This window comes from Taudactylus pleione, unplaced genomic scaffold (genome assembly GCF_031769625.1).
Source record: "Taudactylus pleione unplaced genomic scaffold, aTauple2 ptg000977l, whole genome shotgun sequence".
Taxonomy (NCBI): domain Eukaryota; kingdom Metazoa; phylum Chordata; class Amphibia; order Anura; family Myobatrachidae; genus Taudactylus; species Taudactylus pleione.
The window spans coordinates 6,904,126-6,923,593 of record NW_028285378.1 but is presented as its reverse complement, the minus strand read 5'-3'; the positions used below and the strand labels follow the sequence as shown (position 1 = coordinate 6,923,593).

Below are 19,468 nucleotides of genomic sequence, written 5' to 3'. Positions count from 1 at the left end.
CCAGTCATTGCGGTCGGAAATCGAGCGCTCGTAAAACAGCGAGGGGCTGCTAATTTGATTGACAGAATGTACCATTTTTGCGTGGTAACAGGGGAAGGTGCTTGAAAACGGGGGAGTGGAGATCCAAATGCAGGCGTGCCTAACGGTAAAAAGGGCGTTTAATGGGAGTGCATAATTAGTTAAGGAGCGTCATCGACCATGTCACTTGGTTGTCTTTTAGCCTGAACTGCTCGCAGTGATTGCGGTAGGACAAACCTACCACAAGCACTGCGAGCAGTTCAGATGCCTTTCGATGTACCCGATTAATTAAATACCGGAGATGATGTGTGATGCGAACGGCAAAGGGGTGTCTTTACAAAATAGCGAGCGCATTTTTCATTCGCTCGCTCAGACATAGAGGCGTCAACAAACCGCAATGAGCGAGCGCACAATTTAAATAGCCGGCTCCTTTTTTGGAACGACCGTCCGCATATAGTGTCCGGGTCTGAATCAGGCCCTGAGTCTTCTGCAGCACACTTACAGCGATTTCGCCACTGTTAGGAGCTTGTTGAACATAATGCTAATTGGTAGACATTACTAAGTGCTGGTCACTGTGACCCTATACTCGGCCAATGTGCAGCAAGTGAGTCATTTGTGGGACAATCTTTTATAATAAATTAATTGATATCAGGAAATATACATAATTACAATATAACTTAATCTCTTTAAAGAGACTGGGGATTATTTTGACTGAGTGTGACAATATGACAGAGTCACCCATCAATAAATACCCATAAATACCGTATATTTGATATCAGAAAATAATTAAAACATAACTTTTAATCGGATCCTTCTTTAAAAGAAAGTTGGAATTATTATGACTGATTATGAAAATATGATAGTCACCCTCATCAATAAGCACACAAATATTAGACATTCTGTAATTGTGTATGAAATAATTATCTTGTGGTGATCCTATTTAATCATTAACAATGTATCACCTAATGGGTAAAATAGGCAGGTTTAGCAGTTAGTATATATCATATAATTATAAAAGAGTGCCTCACAAAAGGAATCACTTGCCGCACATTGGCCGAGGCCAATGGAAGGTTTTTTTCGGAGTACTTGATATTCGATTCCATGGAGCACCTCCAGCTATATACAAAATTTGGTAACAAATTATTAGAATGTACTATATTGCTGATCTATAAATGGAATTACATTTTTGTCCTGTGCAGGATATTATTTGTGTTTCTTGTCACACTGTGACAATATAGACAGTGGTGTGCAGTGCTTACACAGTGATGGCATGCCTTAGAAATGAGCAGTGGGGTATGGAGGGTTCTGTATGAAATCAGCACTGAACTACAAGTCTCAGCTCAGGTATCTTTGGATTACACACTGACTGTGCGTCTTCATCTGCACACTTGCAGCAAGTTCAGCAGTGTTATGTGGCGCTCACATAGCTATAACATGCTTTTGAAATGAACAGCGCCTCCTGCGTAGTAAGTACAGTATTACTGTACAGTTACATTGGTTAAGTGTAGCCAAACAGGATATGCTGCAGCGGCATTACTGTGTGACATAACGTGAAGAAAAGGCACTATTGTTTTCAGGCACATTTTCCTATACTGTACATTAGAGTATTTTTTTTCTTACAGTACGTCAACAGCACCAGAGATTGCAGCAGGCATAGGAGGCAGCAGGGCCTCCACAGCAAAGTAAGTACAGTACATTGGGTAGATGTATTATGTGTCGATATGAGGAAGTGGAATCAGCACACGTTATGTGAGCCAATACCACTTCTCCCCCATGTATTATTGAGGGGTTGGATGGTAAATTACAGGAGCGATATTCACCCGTCATTATCAGCACTGCTATCTACCAGTTGCATTGACCGTTCCGACAGCTGCAGCTATCACTAGGTTCCAACAGCTGCAGCTAGGCTTATGCACTGTGTGCTCTGGCGGGGATCACCGGAGGGGGAGTTTTCACTCTCCCACTCCAGCAAATGAGGTTTAATACATCTCATTGGTAGTGCGTCCTGCTTCACCTCACTAAAGAGGAGAAGCAGGAAGAGTTATAGCGGCACGATCTTCCCCATTGTGTTTCTAGGCTGGACCAATGTGTTGTTTTTTTTACATGTGGGGCACTTTATATTTATTTTTCCATATGTGTTGAGGCAAAATTACATTAGTGTTTTGTTTCACAGTAGTACATCGACTGCTCATCCGCTGTCTGCCCTTTGAGGAGGATGGGGCAGAACCCGAACCCAACAACACTCCCCAGCCAAGTACTGGCTGTACTCTTTTTGTACTCCAAAGGCTTCACTGCTCCCTACATCTCCAACCTTATTTCTTAACACACTCCCTCCTGCCCTCTCCAGTCGCCCATGACTGGCGCCTCTCTTGTTATAGGACAGATAGGTCCACATACATCTAGCCTCCTGGCGTGGTAAACATCCCTTCTAGTCGCACCATGCCGTGGCTTCTGCTGATTAAAAGGATATGCAGCATGCCTATGTTCTCTGTGAGTCTGCATGTGTATCTGCATGCAAAATGCTACATTACAGTGTTACAGCCACTGACACCATAACGTAGAATTTCGAGATGCAGTTTCACCTGCACTCGCTCAGAGAACATAGGCATTCTACATATAATTTTAATCAGCCGAAGCTGCTTGTGCCATCTTTACGCATCAGTGTGCGAATAAGACACATTTGAAGGTAAAAAAGATGCACAAAAAGACGCTTGGCGGTACAGTGTCACACTGAGTACCCACGTTATGTGTGGCACGACTTGTAGCGCACGGAGGATATATTTATGTGGGCACATCTGTAATTGTTACTTGTGCAGTAATGTTCTGTTTAACCTGTAGTTTCCTACTTACTATATTCCTTGTATGGCTTATCACCCACAGTGCAACCTTCGTAGTGCGCCCACCATGGCTGCCTCACCTGGTACACTTGTAGATGGGATGAAAAATACATGGACCTGACTATTATGTTGGGACCCTACTCCTAGCATCCGGATGCTGCAACGACCCATTTTGTTTCATCTCTTCTAGGCGTAACCTATTCCACCCAGGGTAATCCTACGTAGTGCGCCCAAGACGGCTGCCTCATTTGGTACCTTTGTGGGTGGAATATATAACCCATGGAAGTTATTCCCCAAAATGTCTGCACCATCCCTGCAATATGCTTATTGTGCTCTCTAGGTTTCGGTTGATTTTAATTATCTCGGTGTGGTTTTCTATTTTTTTGCAACACCAAATCCTTGTATAATGTACCATGTTTTCTGATGTCTGTAAAGCGACTTTGAGTCCTATGGGAGAAAAGCGCTATATAAATAAAATAATAATAAAAAATAATTACTATAAATTAAGTGTAAGAATAATAATAGTACAATCAAGGGTGATTTACTTAAACTTTTCAAATTGTTTTGAGGCAAAATTACATTAGTTATTTTTTTTTCACAGGCCCAGAACTGCGCCACCACCGTGAGACAGAGGAGGCAGAGGCAGTGGACCGAGTAGCTGTGCCCAACAGCTCTCCCTTAGCCAAGTACTGTACAGTAGATTGGGTTTTATTACTGTACTTCTCTTCCTTTTAAGAATGTATCGCTAAAACTTATACACTGCAGACTTGTATTTTAGTACACTTTTTTTTTTTTTTAACTATTATTTAGATACAAACTTACATTGGTTATTTGTTGTTTTCATAGTCCCAGAACTGCCCCACCACCACCACCACCACCACCACCACCACCTGGAGGAGGAGGAAGAGGAGGAGAAGTCAGATAGTGGTAATGATTATTACGGTTATGGACAAGCTAGTGTACGGTTACTGTGATTTTACAATATTTTTTTTTCCTTTTACACACAAGCTTAATAATAATTGAAGAGCCTATGTGCTCGTAGGAGGAGATGACCAGGGCCAGCAGGGATCAGTAGCCCTCCCCAGTCTAGTAAGTACTATACAGTACATTGGGGCAGATGTATCATATCACCACTTATCGTGCCACTATAACACTTCCTGCTTCGCCTCTTTACAGAGGCGAAGCAGGAAGCATTACAGATGATATGTATGAACAGCTCAACTGCCGGAGCGGGGAAGTGAAAACTCCCCCCTCCGGCGATCCCTAATAGAGCACACAGCGCATTAGCATGTGTCTCACACCCTGCCAACTGCACTGAGCATGCGCAGGATCTCACAAGCATGTAAGATCCCATGTGCAGCCCCCAGAGTCGCCACAGCAAGGACAGTGCTGTCCATGCTGCGGTAGCAGTGCAACGCCAAGCTGCAGCTGTCGATATATCTATAGCCGTAGCTGACGGAAAGGTCAGGCGAACTGACCGTTCATACATTGCCCAGGTTATCGGCGCTGCTATCTTGTAGATAGCAGCGACGATTATGACAGGGGCGCACAGGTGCCTTGAAAAAGACCTGATCCAGGGTAGAAACAAGTCGGCAGCAAATGGAGACGTGAATATTTTTAACGTACAGAATGCACAGGTTTGATCTGGTAAGCCGGGTGAGCAGAATTGTCAGCAGTATGTTACACGCCAGAAGCCGGGCTGAAGTGTGGTTCAGTGAGCTGAGCGACAGCAGAGTCAGCGGCGGGCAAACGCTGTGAACAGGAGTGAAGGAAGGCCAGCGGTCTCAACCTAATGGAAGTCCCGGGGAAACAGTAACCTGTGGGCTGGTGAATAATACGGTCACAACCCGAGGAAAGCTCTGGGATAACATCTGTACTGGAACAAGTACTCTGAAGGCCAGTGGGGAGTGAATAGAGTCCTCCCCCGGTGCTTCTGCTTTGTCTGGATCCACCGGAAAGCCTGTGGGAAATAGGTTGAGGCCATTCCTAGGGAGAGAAAACCTCACCCACAGGCATCTAACTTGGTCTCCATACAGGTGTTGGAAACAGCAGAAGTCGGCATCCCACGCTGCGACCCCCCAGGTGGAGGTCTGCCTTGCCAAGCAGCAAGCTTGCCAGTAGGCCTGGAGGTAAAATAACTGGCAGACCTGGGCTGCTTAGCTCGGGCCTGGAAGAATTGGAAGAGTAACCCGGAGACCTTAAGAAAGGTTGGCCACTTGGCCCTTCCCTTCGGGTGAAAGGAGCAGAAATTAGAAGTTTGCGACCTAGGTCACAAAAGGGAGGAAGGCCATCCTGGACGCCGTCACTGAAGCTACAATTGTGTCCAAATCAGAACCGCCAAGAAAGCCCTCTGAATGCAGAAGAGCCTTTATGGCCTTCCTAAAGTTTGAGTCAGAGCACCAGAAGCAAAGCCAGAGGGCTCGCCTAGCAGCCACCGAGGATATGGACACCCTGAAGGCTAGGACAACCGTATCTATTGTTGTCTCTTCTAGATAGGGGAGCACATCAGAGGGTGGCCTCCTAACACTAATAGCTCATTCCTAAGGGTACCTGTGCTGAGGCTCTCCTGAAGTGTGTCTGTCCAACCTCCAATGGCTTTAGCTACCTAAGTGGAAGTCAGGGCTAAACATGCAATAGCGTCTGCAGAATTAAATCCCTGTTGAGGGAAGTTCCAAAGTCCTGTCCGTCGGATCCTTAAGGGATGCCATGTTTGGAGGGTAGGGTAGTGCCTGTGACAAGGCGGGCCACGTAAACATACACCTGAAGAGGCTGCTCAATATGCCTGGTCCACAGCAGGTAGAGAATTGAAGGAGACCATGCGCTTAGAAATTCTTTTAGGGTGAGCCCACGCCTCCCTAGAAGGTCCCAACACTGCGCAGAAGACTGGAATTCTGCAGAAAACGTTTGACAATTGAAAACCAGAGCGCTAGCCTTAGGGGCCTGCTCGGCATTCTTGATGCGGATTATCAACTCTCACCACATTAAACAGGACCGCTATATATCCATCTGCGGTAGGGTATCCTCCAGGATAGACGAAGGACTCTGCATCTGAAATATTAGACAATGTCCTAGTGAGCTGAAGAACCTAGACTCCGAACCATAACAGGAAAGGGGTGCAGAACTATTTCGATGACTGGAGCGTCTGCGCCCGAAGTGCGCTCCCTGTCCAGCCTCTCCAGGAAAGGTACAAACACCTGTGCTAAATGCGAGAAAAACTACATCCTTACATTCTAAGGACAGCTGGGCCCCTGTATGGATACTAGTAGGGGGGGCAGGCCCTGGGGTTCCCAGTCAGTTAGCCGACTGCAACCTCACCTGAGAGATAGCCCAAGGTGGTTCCAAGTGGAAGTCATGGCAGTCTGACCCTCTGGCTGCAAATCTGTGAAATACCGGACAAAGAGCCCATTGTGGTCCTGAGCCTGAGAAGAAAGTACAGTGGTACAAGTCCTGCAGTTAAGCAATATTGAATCACCCCCATCCCTGGGTGCTTAGCCCTTGAAAGACATGGTACCGCAATCCAGGGCAGTCCCTGCACACCAGCTAGGTAAACTTCTGTGTGCAAGAAATTGGGGAGTGCAATGAATGTGACCTCACGATCACTAAGTAGGCTTACAGACGAGGGCTTACTAAGCCGCTCTAAAGCGAACAGGTGTGAAATAAACTGTACACCTACACAGAAACACATACACACAGAAACATTAAATGCTGTAATAATGGGCAGTTAATACTCAACAATCCAAACCCCACTCGGTAGGAAGGAGCTTAGTATATAACCTGACCACAGAGGAATAGGTATACAGGGAGACAGGAGCCCTTTACTGCTCTCCAGAGACTGACTGAAGCAAACAGATGGTAAAATGGCTGCTCAGTGTTTCAGTTGGGAGATGAGAGAGGAGGGAGAATCCCTGTGGCATGGCTTCTGCAGTGAGGGAGCAGGGGAGGGGCTGATGGGGAGAGCCTACCTCCCCCTTGTTAAACAAGATCCTCCAGGGCAATGGCTGCTTCTATTGTAGTGCCCCATTGCCTGTGCCCTGGTGGTCTACCTGAGGCGTCAGGCGACCTGGCCGACTGCTGTCAGCACCGCCGGTGTTCTCCTACAAAGGCTGTGGCAAGGAGGCCTGTTATAGGGAGCCGCTCTTACCTTCTGGGCACCATCTGTGCTCCCTTCCCGTCTGGCTGCAGGTCCCTGGAGTGTGCTGGCGGATCGGCCGAAGTCATTGACCTGCTCGCCAGTGCTGCGGCCGCCTGCGCAGGGTGTTGGAGGAGCAGCAGTGCGGGGGCCCTACAGGAGCGCTGCCCATTCATATAAAAAAGTAAATTTAATAAAAAATTAAATAAAGGCTGCTGAGCAGTCTAGAAATGCAACTTGCTCCTGCAGGGCACCAAACGCAGCTGGCCTACCTGGGGGCGGGGTATAGGGGGAGGAGCCGGGACTGCTGAGAGAAGCAGCTTAAATATTTGGTGCCCGGACTCCTCCTGCTCCACCACCCTATACCCATAGTCTCTGCCTTTGTCCCCCATGAAGTGAAGAAAGGCTGGAAGTACAATATCTTGATTGAGATAGAAGGACGGGACTACCTTCGGAACAAATTTTAGATTTGTCCTCAATAAAACTGTCTGGCCTAATGTTCAGGTACGGTTCTTCTCTGACCACAAGGCCTGTAGTTTGCTTATTCTCCTTGCTGATGTTATTGTGCTCAGGAAGACCACTTTCCAGGTTAGATGCTTTAAGGAAACTTCTGATGGTTCAAATGGCGTCATCATTAAAGTCTTCAGGACTAAATTTAGATCCAATGGGGCTATGAAAGATTTGATCTGTGGACGTATCCTCTAGAATGCTTGGCAGAATCTCTTCAACAACTCCTCTCTTGTTAATTTCCTATCCAGTAGTGCACTGAGAGCTGATATTTGTACTTTAATTGTTGAAACTGCTAGGCCTTTGCTAAAACCTTTATATAGGAACTGCAATATTCAGGGTATGTCTCCTGTCATTGCCTTAACTTCACTTCCTACAAAGGAGACAAAAGGTTTTCCAAATCCTGTCATAAATCTTGCTTGTAGTAAAATCTGCACCACTTGGTTTGAAAGCCATTTTTTCCTTAGCATTTCCGGCTCAATCGCCATGCCGCTAATTTGAGGACTGCTGGATTCTGGTGCAATAATGGACCCAGAGTCAGTATGTCCGGCCTTGCTGGTAGCACCATGGTTCCTCCACTGCCATTCCTAGCGCTGCTGAAAACCACACCCTTCTGGGCCAATAGGGTAGAATTGCTATAATATCTACATGTTCCTTTTTGATCATCTTCAATACGCGATATATCAATGGTTGAGGAGGGAAAACATATCCCAGGTGAAAATTCCATAGCTGAAAACAAAGCATATATTCCCCCTTGTCCCTGGTATATGGTGTTTTGAAAAGAATTGAGGCAGTTTTGTGTTTACACATTGAGTGCTGAAAGAGGAAGGAGGTGTTTCTCCGCCCAGATCATAATTTTGTAAATTTCTTCCATCAGGGTCTTGCTTCTGGTACCCCTTGACTATTTATATTTGTTACCACTGTCATATTGTCCGAAAATATCCTTAAATGACTTCCTCTCAGATGATCTTGGAAGTAATATATTGCCTTCCATACCGCACTAATCGCTCTTTTGTTTGAAGAAAATAACTTTTCTTGTGCGGTCCATCAACCTTGTGTCACCATTTGTGACAAGTGTGCTCCCCATCCTAAGTAACTTGCTCTGTTGTAAGCACTATGTACTGTGGTTGAGACAATGGTGTTGATCTTTTTCCCAGATCTACACTTTTCCACCAGTACAGAGATCTTTTTACAGCTCGTCTTAGTTGTACAGGATGGAGAAGAGGCACCTTCCTGTAAATTAATTTTAGTATGTTCCCTTGCAATTTCCACATGTGCCACTTTGCCCACCTCTATAATTGACGAGATCATACCAAGCAGTCTCAATTTCATCCTGAATTGATTTGTGCTGCATTTCTGCACATATCTGGTCAGTTGGCATATTTTCATACATCTTTCTTCTGAGAGGCTGACCGAATAATTCTGTGCATCTATCAACCATAGAAATTTAATTTTTCATACTGGATTCAACCAACTTTTTTTTTCCCAATTTATGATCCAACCAGGTCTTTCTAGAAATTGTAGAACTTGTCTTGCACAATTTCCCTTGTCCTTCTGGCGATTAATGTCGTCTAAGTATGGCCACATCATTATTCCTTGAGTTCTTAGGTGAGCTATAATGGTTACTAGAACCTTGGTAAATGTCCTGGGCTAAGTTGATAGGCCGAAGGGAAGACATGTGAACGGGAAGTGTGTTTGATCATCTATGTTTACTAGTATGTGAAAATAAGAATCTTTTAAATTGATCAATGCTAGAAAGTCCCCTTTCGATATGCCTGCTAGAATAGATATTAGTGTCTTCATATGAAATTCTCTTGTCAAGACATACTTGTTCAATTCTCTTAAATTCAAGGATAGTCTTGAAATCTCCAGACTCTTTTTGTACCAGAAAAATAGGTGAGTAAAAACCTGTTTTCCTTTCCACAATGGGTACTGGGTTTATTGCTTGAAGTCTGATTATTTTTTCCAAAATGTCTGCCATAGCAATCTTTTCCAGTCTCACAACTGGCATCCTTTATTGTACAAATTAGTCTCTTTCTGGTATTTCTTTAAACTCTACGGTATCCTGTGGATATTATATCCAATACCCATTTGTCCTGGACACAGTGTGTCCTTCTGCTAGTAAACTGGGACAATCTACCACCAACTGCTAGTTCTCTGGGGGCATTGTAGTCAATGCTGTCTGGAATTACCTCTCCTAAAATTCTGCCGAAAGCATTGTCTGGTCATCCCTGAAGAAAAGCTTCTGTTATAGTGGTGACCTGGTCTATAAGTCCTAGCTTCTCTGTACTGTTGTTTTGACGAGGGAAATGGATACCAGTTTCTCCCATCCTCTATTAGTCAGTAAGATTTACCCCGTCATCCTGTGTATAAGGGAATCTAATTTGCTCCCAAAAAGGAAAGAGCCCTCATACGGTAACGTTGCTAATTTAAAAAAAAAAGATTGGCAGCCACCATCCAAGACTGCAATCATAACGCTCCAGTAGCCATAGACCTAGTAGCATAGGATACAACATCCAAAGAGGCCTCACAAAAGGTATTCAATAGCTTTTTGCATAATCTCTAATGCCGCGTAACCACTACCAGATAACCGAGCGTTTGCACGATTACGACATCGTAATCATGCAATCGTTCAGTAATCGGGCACACATCGGGGATGCAAATGCCAGAAACGACCAGCAATGCGTGATCTTGCCGGTCGTTTCCGACATCTCCCGAACATGCTGGTCAACCTGACAATAAACGTCAGGTTGAGCATGTTAGGGGATGATTGATGTGCCTACACTGAACGACTGAAGGCACAGTACCAGAATGTGAAATGACCGCACAATTACAATGTTGTAATTGTCCAGTCGTTTCTATGTCTGCTAGTGGACTTTCTTAAAAGTTTCTTAAAAGATATTGCTTTGAGATCTTCTCTTCAATATCTGTATGCAAGGATGCACTCCAGAGTCTTAATGATGTGATTCAGTCATTCAAAAAAAATAAAATCAACCCATGTGTACGCACCTTTAGACATATGCATAGTTAAAAACTCCTCTAGATACAAATAATATTTTCATCCAGTCCATTAGCTCTTGAAACTGGTCCTAGGCTGCTGAATAATTACAGGTGTGGGACTCTTCTGAACACATCTTTCATAAAAGACCATCTCCTGTGTCCCTGAAAAAGGCTTATCAGAAGCTCTCATGTTAGGCCAAGGCACACTAGAAATTAAAACACCCTATTACTAATCTAACACTAACAACCTGCATACCTATGCACACAATAAGGACTTACCTCAACTGGGTGCTATTTGGCTGTTGGGGTGCAGGCTCAGAATCCATGTTCAGGCTGCAGACTTGGCAGATAAGTGGATAGGTAGAAGAGATACCACTCTCTACTTTCAGTGATTGGTGCCATTTTACGCCCTCTGACATTTTGCCGGGGGGTCGGGCGCATGCGCAGTGACAGCCATACTACATTCTGGTCCACGCATCATCAGACTTATTGATGCGCGCCTGTGCACTTCGGCCAGCTCCAAGCCGCGGACACATTTTTGGTTGTACTTAACCGGGGAGCTAAGATGGAAAATTCTCCACCGGCTCCAAGGACTGACCAGACTGAAGCGCAGCCCATCAAAGGCCGGTATAGAACCGGTTCTCAGCCATCCGCCTTCATGACCACCACCCCAGGGTGCCATCCCGCGGCAAAGCGAGCACACTGGGAAACATACTTTTATTTAGAGAAAAAAAAAGAATTACTTCCCCACTCTACAACTACACTGTTAAGACACAGGAAGAAAAAGAGGATGGGCCCAGAATATATACAGCAGGAAGGGTAGTCACTGAAAAAAATTCCTGTCTGAACAAGGCCTATATCCCAAGGTAAGGCAGCCATGGAGGATCGAAGAAGAAACTATGTTATTTTTTTTTTTTCCCACAGGCCCAGAACGACACCCCCTTCAAATGTTCGAAAAATTAGGAGGATGAGGAGACTAAAGGTAATTAAAGAGTTAGAGAATATATTCTTACACTGAGCGGAGAGGGGGGGAATTTTCTAGTTACCTGGAAAGCCCCCTCTCCAACCCACACCATGAACACAAAAAAAGTAGTAATGTAATATAATTTTACTAGTGCTGCATGTTCTTCTCAGCAGCACAAATAAAAACCACCACCACCTGTGGATCTTTTAACATGTGTCAGCCAGTAATAAATACACCTGTGCACCAACTAGGAGATCTGGAAAGCATGCACTGTTAGGGGAGCACTTCTATAGATCATCAACCCTATAGAAGTGCTCCCCTAACAGTGCTTGCTTTATTAATACTGTCTAATAATACACTATTTAGTGCATAATGAGACCAATATGTACATATATATCCAGGGCAGTGTTAGGTTCCTCTGCTGCTCCAATGATCTGCAGTGGTGCCCATATCTGAAATAAAAACATCCAGCTCAGGATGGCCCTACTGCAGCATTTATTGGCTTACTGTGATTGCTATATATGCTGGAATTATGACACTATTTAGTTATGTGTACTGATTAGCTTCAAGCTCCTAGCGGCACAGCAGTCTTAAAATGCTGCAAGTGTGCTGCAGAAGATACAAAGTCAGTTTGTCATCCAAAGACATCTTTTTCTAGGTGGAGACTTGTATTTGAGTAAGTGTTTCAAACAGCGCTGCTCAAACTGCTCTGTTAATTTTTAAGGCATGCCATCACTGTGTGAGCACTGCACACCACTGTCAACATTGCCACAGTGACTGGCACTTGGTGATGTGTACCGATTAGCGTCATGTCCAAAACGCTCCTAGCGGCACAGCAGTGCCAAAATTGACGCAAGTGTGCTGCAGAAGATACACAGACAGTTTGTCATCCATTTTTTATGGGCTCAGACTCAAACCTCACTGCTCAATTTTAAGGCGTGCCATTACTGTGCGAGTGCCGCACATCACTGCTGAAATTGACGCTAGGCACTTGCAGAACAATATGCAAGGCACAAGTAATCGCACGGGCAGTCTTTCATAAAATAGCCCAACCGGCAGTATTCTACAGCACTGTATACTTATTAAAGACACTCTTTACACTCTGCAGTACTGTACGTGATTGGCCCGCCTGTCAGGGCTTACTGTACTATTGGATTCTGTAGTGCCATACCCATCCACTGCTTTATTATTCAGCACTGTAGTTTTAAATCAGTGGAGCACTGGCCACCCAGTGCAGTTGTGTATTGCATGCCATGGATACTGTAAAGTCTCACTGCGCCTTACAAGCCTGTATGGCGCGACTTAAGCAAGAAACGTAAGAGGAAACATCTATTACCTTTGCAGCTCTTCACTGAACTCCCAGAGTTTCATCAGGACTTCAACCGCGTCCTTTCCCTGTAACTCTTCCACAGTTGCTAGCCAGTTGCCATTGCTATTGAATGCAGCCTTCACCAAATCCATATACTGCAACCCAAATTGATTGACAAACTCTTGCTGTATAATATCCAGCTGTGACCAAAAAATGCACCATAATTATGAATATAATAAAAGACAAAAATCTAAACACACAAGCAAATACATGCTATGTAGATCATTTATCAGTTTAAAGCTTATACTTGACCACAACCATGCCATGGCTGATCAGATATAGCCATGAAGCAATGGAATGGACCGTATTCACTGCAGAACAACCAACATGTTAAAACAGTGACATCCAAATTTCTTGACTTTCGAGTAATCACATAAATGTCACACAAATACAAGTCTATTACAGGGTTACTGTACTTGAGTATAAGCAGCAGCCACATAGAATATTTTTCATCATTATAAAAACTTCCCTTTATTAATAGTTTACCATATAAGAAACTAAAACACAAAGTATAACATTTACAGAATTCTGACAAATTGAAACTTTTTTTTCACTAGTAATTTATTTTTGCTAAATTTTGGCTCACTGTCAGGTCAAAAATACTATCATCCCCTCACAGCTGGGGGTATGGTATAATATAGCAACAGTAAGAAGGTTGACTGTTACAAAAGGTCGACTGACAAAAGTATGACGGTGCAAAAGGTAAACAGGGTTAAAATGTCGACCAGTTCAAATGGTCAACACAAAAATGGTTGACACGTTTAATTTTAATCCTAACTCTCCACCTAGTGCCTAACCCTAACCTTCCCCCTAGTGCCTAAGCCTAACCCTATCCCTCCCCCTAGTGCCTAATCCTAATTGCCGTCCCCGGGAGCCTAAAGCCAGCCACACATCTAAAGATTATCTGTCCAACCTGCCAACTAGTTGATTGATTGGAATGCAAATCTAGTAAGGTATGAATACAAATGACAATCAGCAATTTGCTCGCAAATGCCAGAAAATGGACAAAAACTGTTGTTTGAGCAAATTGTTTGGATCAAACATTTAGCAAACTTGTCTGAACGACCATTTTCATCTGTATTCTGGCATTTAGGAACAATTGCTTATCATCATTTACCCCCATACGTTACCAGATTTTCACTCCAATCAATCAACTAGTTGGCTGGTTGGACAGATCATCAGATGTGTGGCCAGCTTAACCCTAACCTTCCCCCAAGTGCTTAACCCTAACCTTAAAGATGTTGAAAAAAACCCCATAAAAAAGCATATCGATCATTTTTGTGTCAACCTTTTAACCCTACAGATAAAGTAATAATAATAGCGCACCTAGAGTTTTTTAGCTGCTTCCGTGCTTCTTATTTTCAATGGGAAGTAAATGATAATGCAATATGTGGGAAGCGCTTAAAGAAAAATATATAAAATATCTTTGTGCATATGTGGGGTTTTTTTTGTAATGTGGCAAACCACTTTCGTTAGAATTAAATGCAAATAAAATTAAAATGAAAATAACAGTACCAATGAAAGAGTGAAATAAAATAAAAAGAATGAAATAAATAAAAATGGAAATTAAGATAATTATGTGAATAAAATAAAATGAAATGCAAACAAAATCAAACAATAAAGGGTGTTAAAAAAAAATTTCAGCATGTAATGTTTAAGCTCTTTTTCTGGGTGAATTGGGTGCCCGCTGCTGAGATGCAATGCTGCAGGTGACTCTCCCTATCTTACCCTGAACCTTGTCGGGCGTGGAGTAGCTTGCCTGGACCTCCCCCCGGCGCCGGTATTTACTTGCCGCCGCTCTGCAGTTGATGGACACTAGCGCTGTGTTCCGTCTTCTGTGCGGGGGTTGTAGCTTCCTCCAGTCAGTTTTGATCTTGCCTCCGGCATTCTTTCTGGCTTGTAGCTCTAATAGGGAAAAGCCTTCGGCAGGTATGTAGTTAAGGCTAACGCGTTTCATCCATGTACTGGACTTTATCAAGGAAGCAAGAATGTCAATGGCTGATTCTTTTAGTAGCCTGAGATCTGTTGTGATTGGCTAACTGGGTTTATTCCACAGGTGTTATGTAATTAATTAGGTGAACTCATCACTTTATTGATAAAATACTTTTAAAATGGCTTTGCTAAACTTTAGTTGCTAATTGCAATAAAAAGCATGTGTAAGCAATAAGGATATAGCACATGCTGCATGTATCCACTCAGGATATTTCGTTAGGGTAAAATTATAATAAAATAAAAATAATAATAAAATTAAAATAAAAATAAATAAAAATGAATTAAAGATAGTGGTTATCAGGTTTTGATTGTTGTTGGAATGCACGAGATATAAACTAATATAAAACTAAACAATTGTTGTACTGTATACCGCAATGATTTTGTGCGTTTTTCAAAAATGAACTTAATTCAAAGTCTAAATTACGGCCCCCTGGATGTAGGGTTTTCAGCTCATAAATCCATTGAGTTTGTTTCCTTTACATCTGTTGTATATAATTTCCACCTCTCCAGTCTAGTTGTATCGCCATGAATTTTAATACTTTAGGATTGTTTTTATGTTGCAGTTGAAAATGGTCAAAGACACTATGTGTTCTTAATCCTTATCTAATGTTGTTAATATGTTCGTTAATTCTTGTCTTGAATTTTCTTTTTTGCATCTTACATATTGTAATCCACATTCACATTGTAGTAGATAAATCACTCTTTCTGTGTTACATGTCAAATGTTCTTTCACTGTATAATCTTTGTTAGTGACATTTGATTAAAAGTTTGTTATTCCTTTGGTGGATACGGTTTCTGAAGTGGTACATCTTTTGCAATAGGAAAAAACTAGTTTGCAGTAAGAAACTGCAAAAAATCCAAGCGCTATTTTCAAAAATGAGTATGGTAATCAGTGCCAGCTGCGAGTATTAGGGCTTTGGTCAATAACCCAGAGACAATAGTCTCTATAGCAAAAAGCAGAGGAACAACAAATCAATACTGCGCTATGCACTGGTAATTTGATGAATGAAGATGTCTATAATAGGTTTACTGTCTGTTAATAAACAGGAGGCCTTATTTATAAATAAAATTGATATTTTCATCAACACAATATAATCCACATATAAAATCATGTGCACATGAAGGAATAAATCCTATAAATACATAAGGCAAATAAGTAACTCTTTGGCTGTAATATATTGCTAAATGCAAAAAAGGTATCGTTTGACTGAGGTTTCACAGCATACCATTCTAGAGGGAGCCACTGTTGTAACAATGTGGCTAAAAAGTAACAAATAGATCTTAGTGAAGATGGTCAAAACAGCTGAATTCCGCTACTGTATTACAATCACTACTGGCGTCCCAGAGTGAAGTAGTTATATTGAAGAGTGAACAGTGGAAGGGTGGAAATAACATGTGCCTCTAACCCTGAATGGCCATGTCCGCACTGATGTCCGTCCTGGATTGTCTGCTTGCTTTGTAGCCGCAGCTGAGTAATATCAGCTGGCGTGCAGTGAGAGACCAAAAATGCCTGTGAGGCGGTCAGCGTGTTCCGGCTAGTAGTAATCCAGGGACAGGTAGTTGGCCGTGAGTGGCTGTGTCCACACTATCGTCCGTCCTGGCTTGTCTGTTCGCTAGGATGTCGCGGCTGAATGGGGCCGACTGGCCATGCAGCGGGAGACCAAATAGGTCTGTGAAGTAAATGCCGTGTGCGGCTGGCGGTGCTCCCGTAACAGATGGATAATTCTATGAAAATCGTCCAGGATGCCCAACAGCAAGTGGTAATGTTGCTGTGAACGAACCTCAGATGCATGGGTGATGACGTCAACACGTTTCGTCCCGCAAAAAACTGGACTTTTTCATGACAGTCTTGAAAAAGTCCCGGTTTTTGCGGGACGAAACGCGTTGACGTCATCACCCAGGCATTACAGTTCTGGAACAGCATCCTATGGACAGATGAGACAAAGATTAACTTGTACCAGAGTGATGGGAAGAGAAGAGTATGGAGCAGGAAAGGAACTGCTCATGATCCAAAACATACCACCTCATCAGTGAAGCATGGTGGTGGTAGTGTCATGGCGTGGGCATGTATGGCTGCCAATGGAACTGGATCCCTTGTATTTATTGATGATGTGACTGCTGACAAAAGCAGCAGAATGAATTCTGAAGTGTTTCCGGCAATATTATATGCTCATATTCAGTCAAATGCTTCAGAACTCATAGGACGGCGCTTCACAGTGCAGATGGACAATGACCCGAAGCATACTGCAAAAGCAACCAAAGAGTTTTTTAAGGCTAAAAAGTGGAATGTTATGCAATGGCCAAGTCAATCCCCTGACCTGAATCCGATTGAGCATGCATTTCACTTGAAGAAGACAAAACTGAAGGGAAAATGCCCCAAGAATAAGCAGGAACTGAAGACATTTGCAGTAGAGGCCTGGCAGAGCATCACCAGGGATGAAACCCAGCGTCTGGTGATGTCTATGCGTTCCAGACTTCAGACTTCAGTATTAAAAAGTGAAAGTTAGATTTAGGATTGTTTAGTTTGTCCCATTACTTTTGGCCCCTTAAAAAGTGGGAGGCACATATAGAAACAGTTGTAATTCCTACACCGTTCTCCTGATTTGGATGTAATTACCCTCAAATTAAATCTGAAAGTCTGTAGTAAAAGCACATCTTGTTTGTTTCATTTCAAAGCCATTGTGGTGGTGAATAGAGGCCAAAATATGAAAATTCTGTCAATGTCCCAATATTTATGCACCTGACTGTATATGTATCAGTTGGGTCTCTTTCCAATTTTAGGTATGTAATTTCGTCTGAGAGGAGTCTTTCCATTTCTGTGTTGTAGTCTGTGGTGTTCATAATGACTAGGCCTCTGCCCTTGTCTGCGGTTTTAGTTATGATTTCTTTGTTCGTTTTTAATTCATCTAGGGCCTTCTTTTCTTCCTTTGTTAAATTCATTTTGATTTTGGGTGTCTGGTAATATATCAATATCCTTTTCAATCAACTAATTTCTGAAATGTTTCAAGACCTGCTCCTTTTACATGATAAGGAGTGAAATGACTGTGGTCTAAGATTTGTGTTTGAATTCTTGATTTGTGTTCTTCAGGGTTTGTGCTTCATTCCATAGGGCTGGTTCCTTTGCAAAACTTTTTTATACAGACTTTCCGTATAAATTTGTGCAGGTCAATATACATTTCAAATTATTTGGTTTTGATTGAGGTGCAAACTTCAAGCCCTTGCTTAATAAACTGGTTGCCCTTCGGTGAGTGCAGCGGGACTCAGACTAAATATGCCTTCCCCTATTGTAGATTTGTTGTTTAAGTTTGCTTTTTTTCTTTGTTTGCTTTCCTCCTCTCTTTCCTCTTCTTGTGTGCATTATTTCTTTTTCTTGGTGTATGGTGTCAAGAGATTGGGTTCCCCTATTGTCTCTAGAAACTCTAAAAATATCTTCCTCCGAGTTGGTTCTAGTGCTAATTCCCTTTTTTCGAAGTTGTTGCTTCTTGCATGATGTCTTTCTTTTCTTCAGTAAGTCTCTGTCTGAGTTTATATGTGAGTGTCATTTGCTTCTTTTCTCCCATTTAGGAAGGACTGCTTCGCTGTATTTATTCTGTATAGCTTGTCTGAGTTCATATTTGGACTTATGTGTGATGTCTGACATTTCATCACACAGAGTGAAAAACTGAAGGCGAGGTTTGAGGACAGAAGCTACAATAAAAAATTACTAGAAAACAGCCTTACAGCAATAAGAAAGAAAAAATTAAATGATCTTATCAAATATAAGAAAATGGAAGAAAATAGTATACCTCAGATACCTTTCATTACAAAATACAATAGCAATATAAGATCTCTGGAAAGAATTCTGACAAAACACTGGCACCTTCTCAAAACAGACCCCCTTCTGAAAGAAATCATCCCAACAAAACCAGTTATGATTAACAGAAGAGCGAACACCTTACAAACATAAAAAACACAACAGATAAGTGCTGATCTTTAAGGCCTTTTTAACTCAGAAATAATCTCTTCTCACTCTTAGCACAAGTTACTACCAGCAGCCGATAATGTCAGGGGAAATTGGATCTCCCCTAACCGTAAATTACCGAAAAACACTCTCAAAATGATCGGCGCTTAGAGCACTTTATCTGGGACATAAATAGTCTTCTATCGAAATATACGCATCTATATCCAATACTGTTGTTAGAAAAAACACAGTAAAAACAAAAACACATAATACATAAAATATAATAAAAATATGAGATATGGTAAGAACTTACCCTGGTTATCTCTATTTCTCCGAAGTCCATAGGGTTCCACAGGATACCTTGGGGTATAGGTGATGACGTCAGGCATCGGGCACCACAGAGTTAGGTTTCAGCCTCCCAGGATGCACTAGGGTCCCCCTCCTATACCCCACCCCCGAGCCAAGGAATCTCAGTTAGGTACCAAGCCATAGGCCGGAGGAGGAGAAGGAAGAGAGAGAAGAAAGATCTGGACACACACAAGAATCACATTCTCACCAGAGGCAGTTGGAAAAACCGGTGACCAGAGCAAAGCCCATCTGCAGCACAGGTGCGACAGAGCGGGAGTCCTGTGGAACCCTATGGACTTCGTAGAAATAGAGATAACAAGGGTAAGTTCTTACCATATCTCATATTTTCTACTTCAGGGTCCAT

The 19,468-nt window shown here is 42.7% G+C and overlaps 1 protein-coding gene across 1 annotated transcript in view; it reads right to left on the bottom strand.

Moving 5' to 3' along the window:
* WDR75 (WD repeat domain 75) overlaps positions 1-19,468 on the bottom strand; it is a 292,493-nt gene that overhangs the window by 121,378 nt on the left and 151,647 nt on the right. The window contains exon 12 of the mRNA XM_088460739.1: positions 12,792-12,964. Coding sequence (XP_088316865.1) covers positions 12,792-12,964 — 173 coding nt within the window. The remainder of the gene's footprint in view (positions 1-12,791; positions 12,965-19,468) is intronic.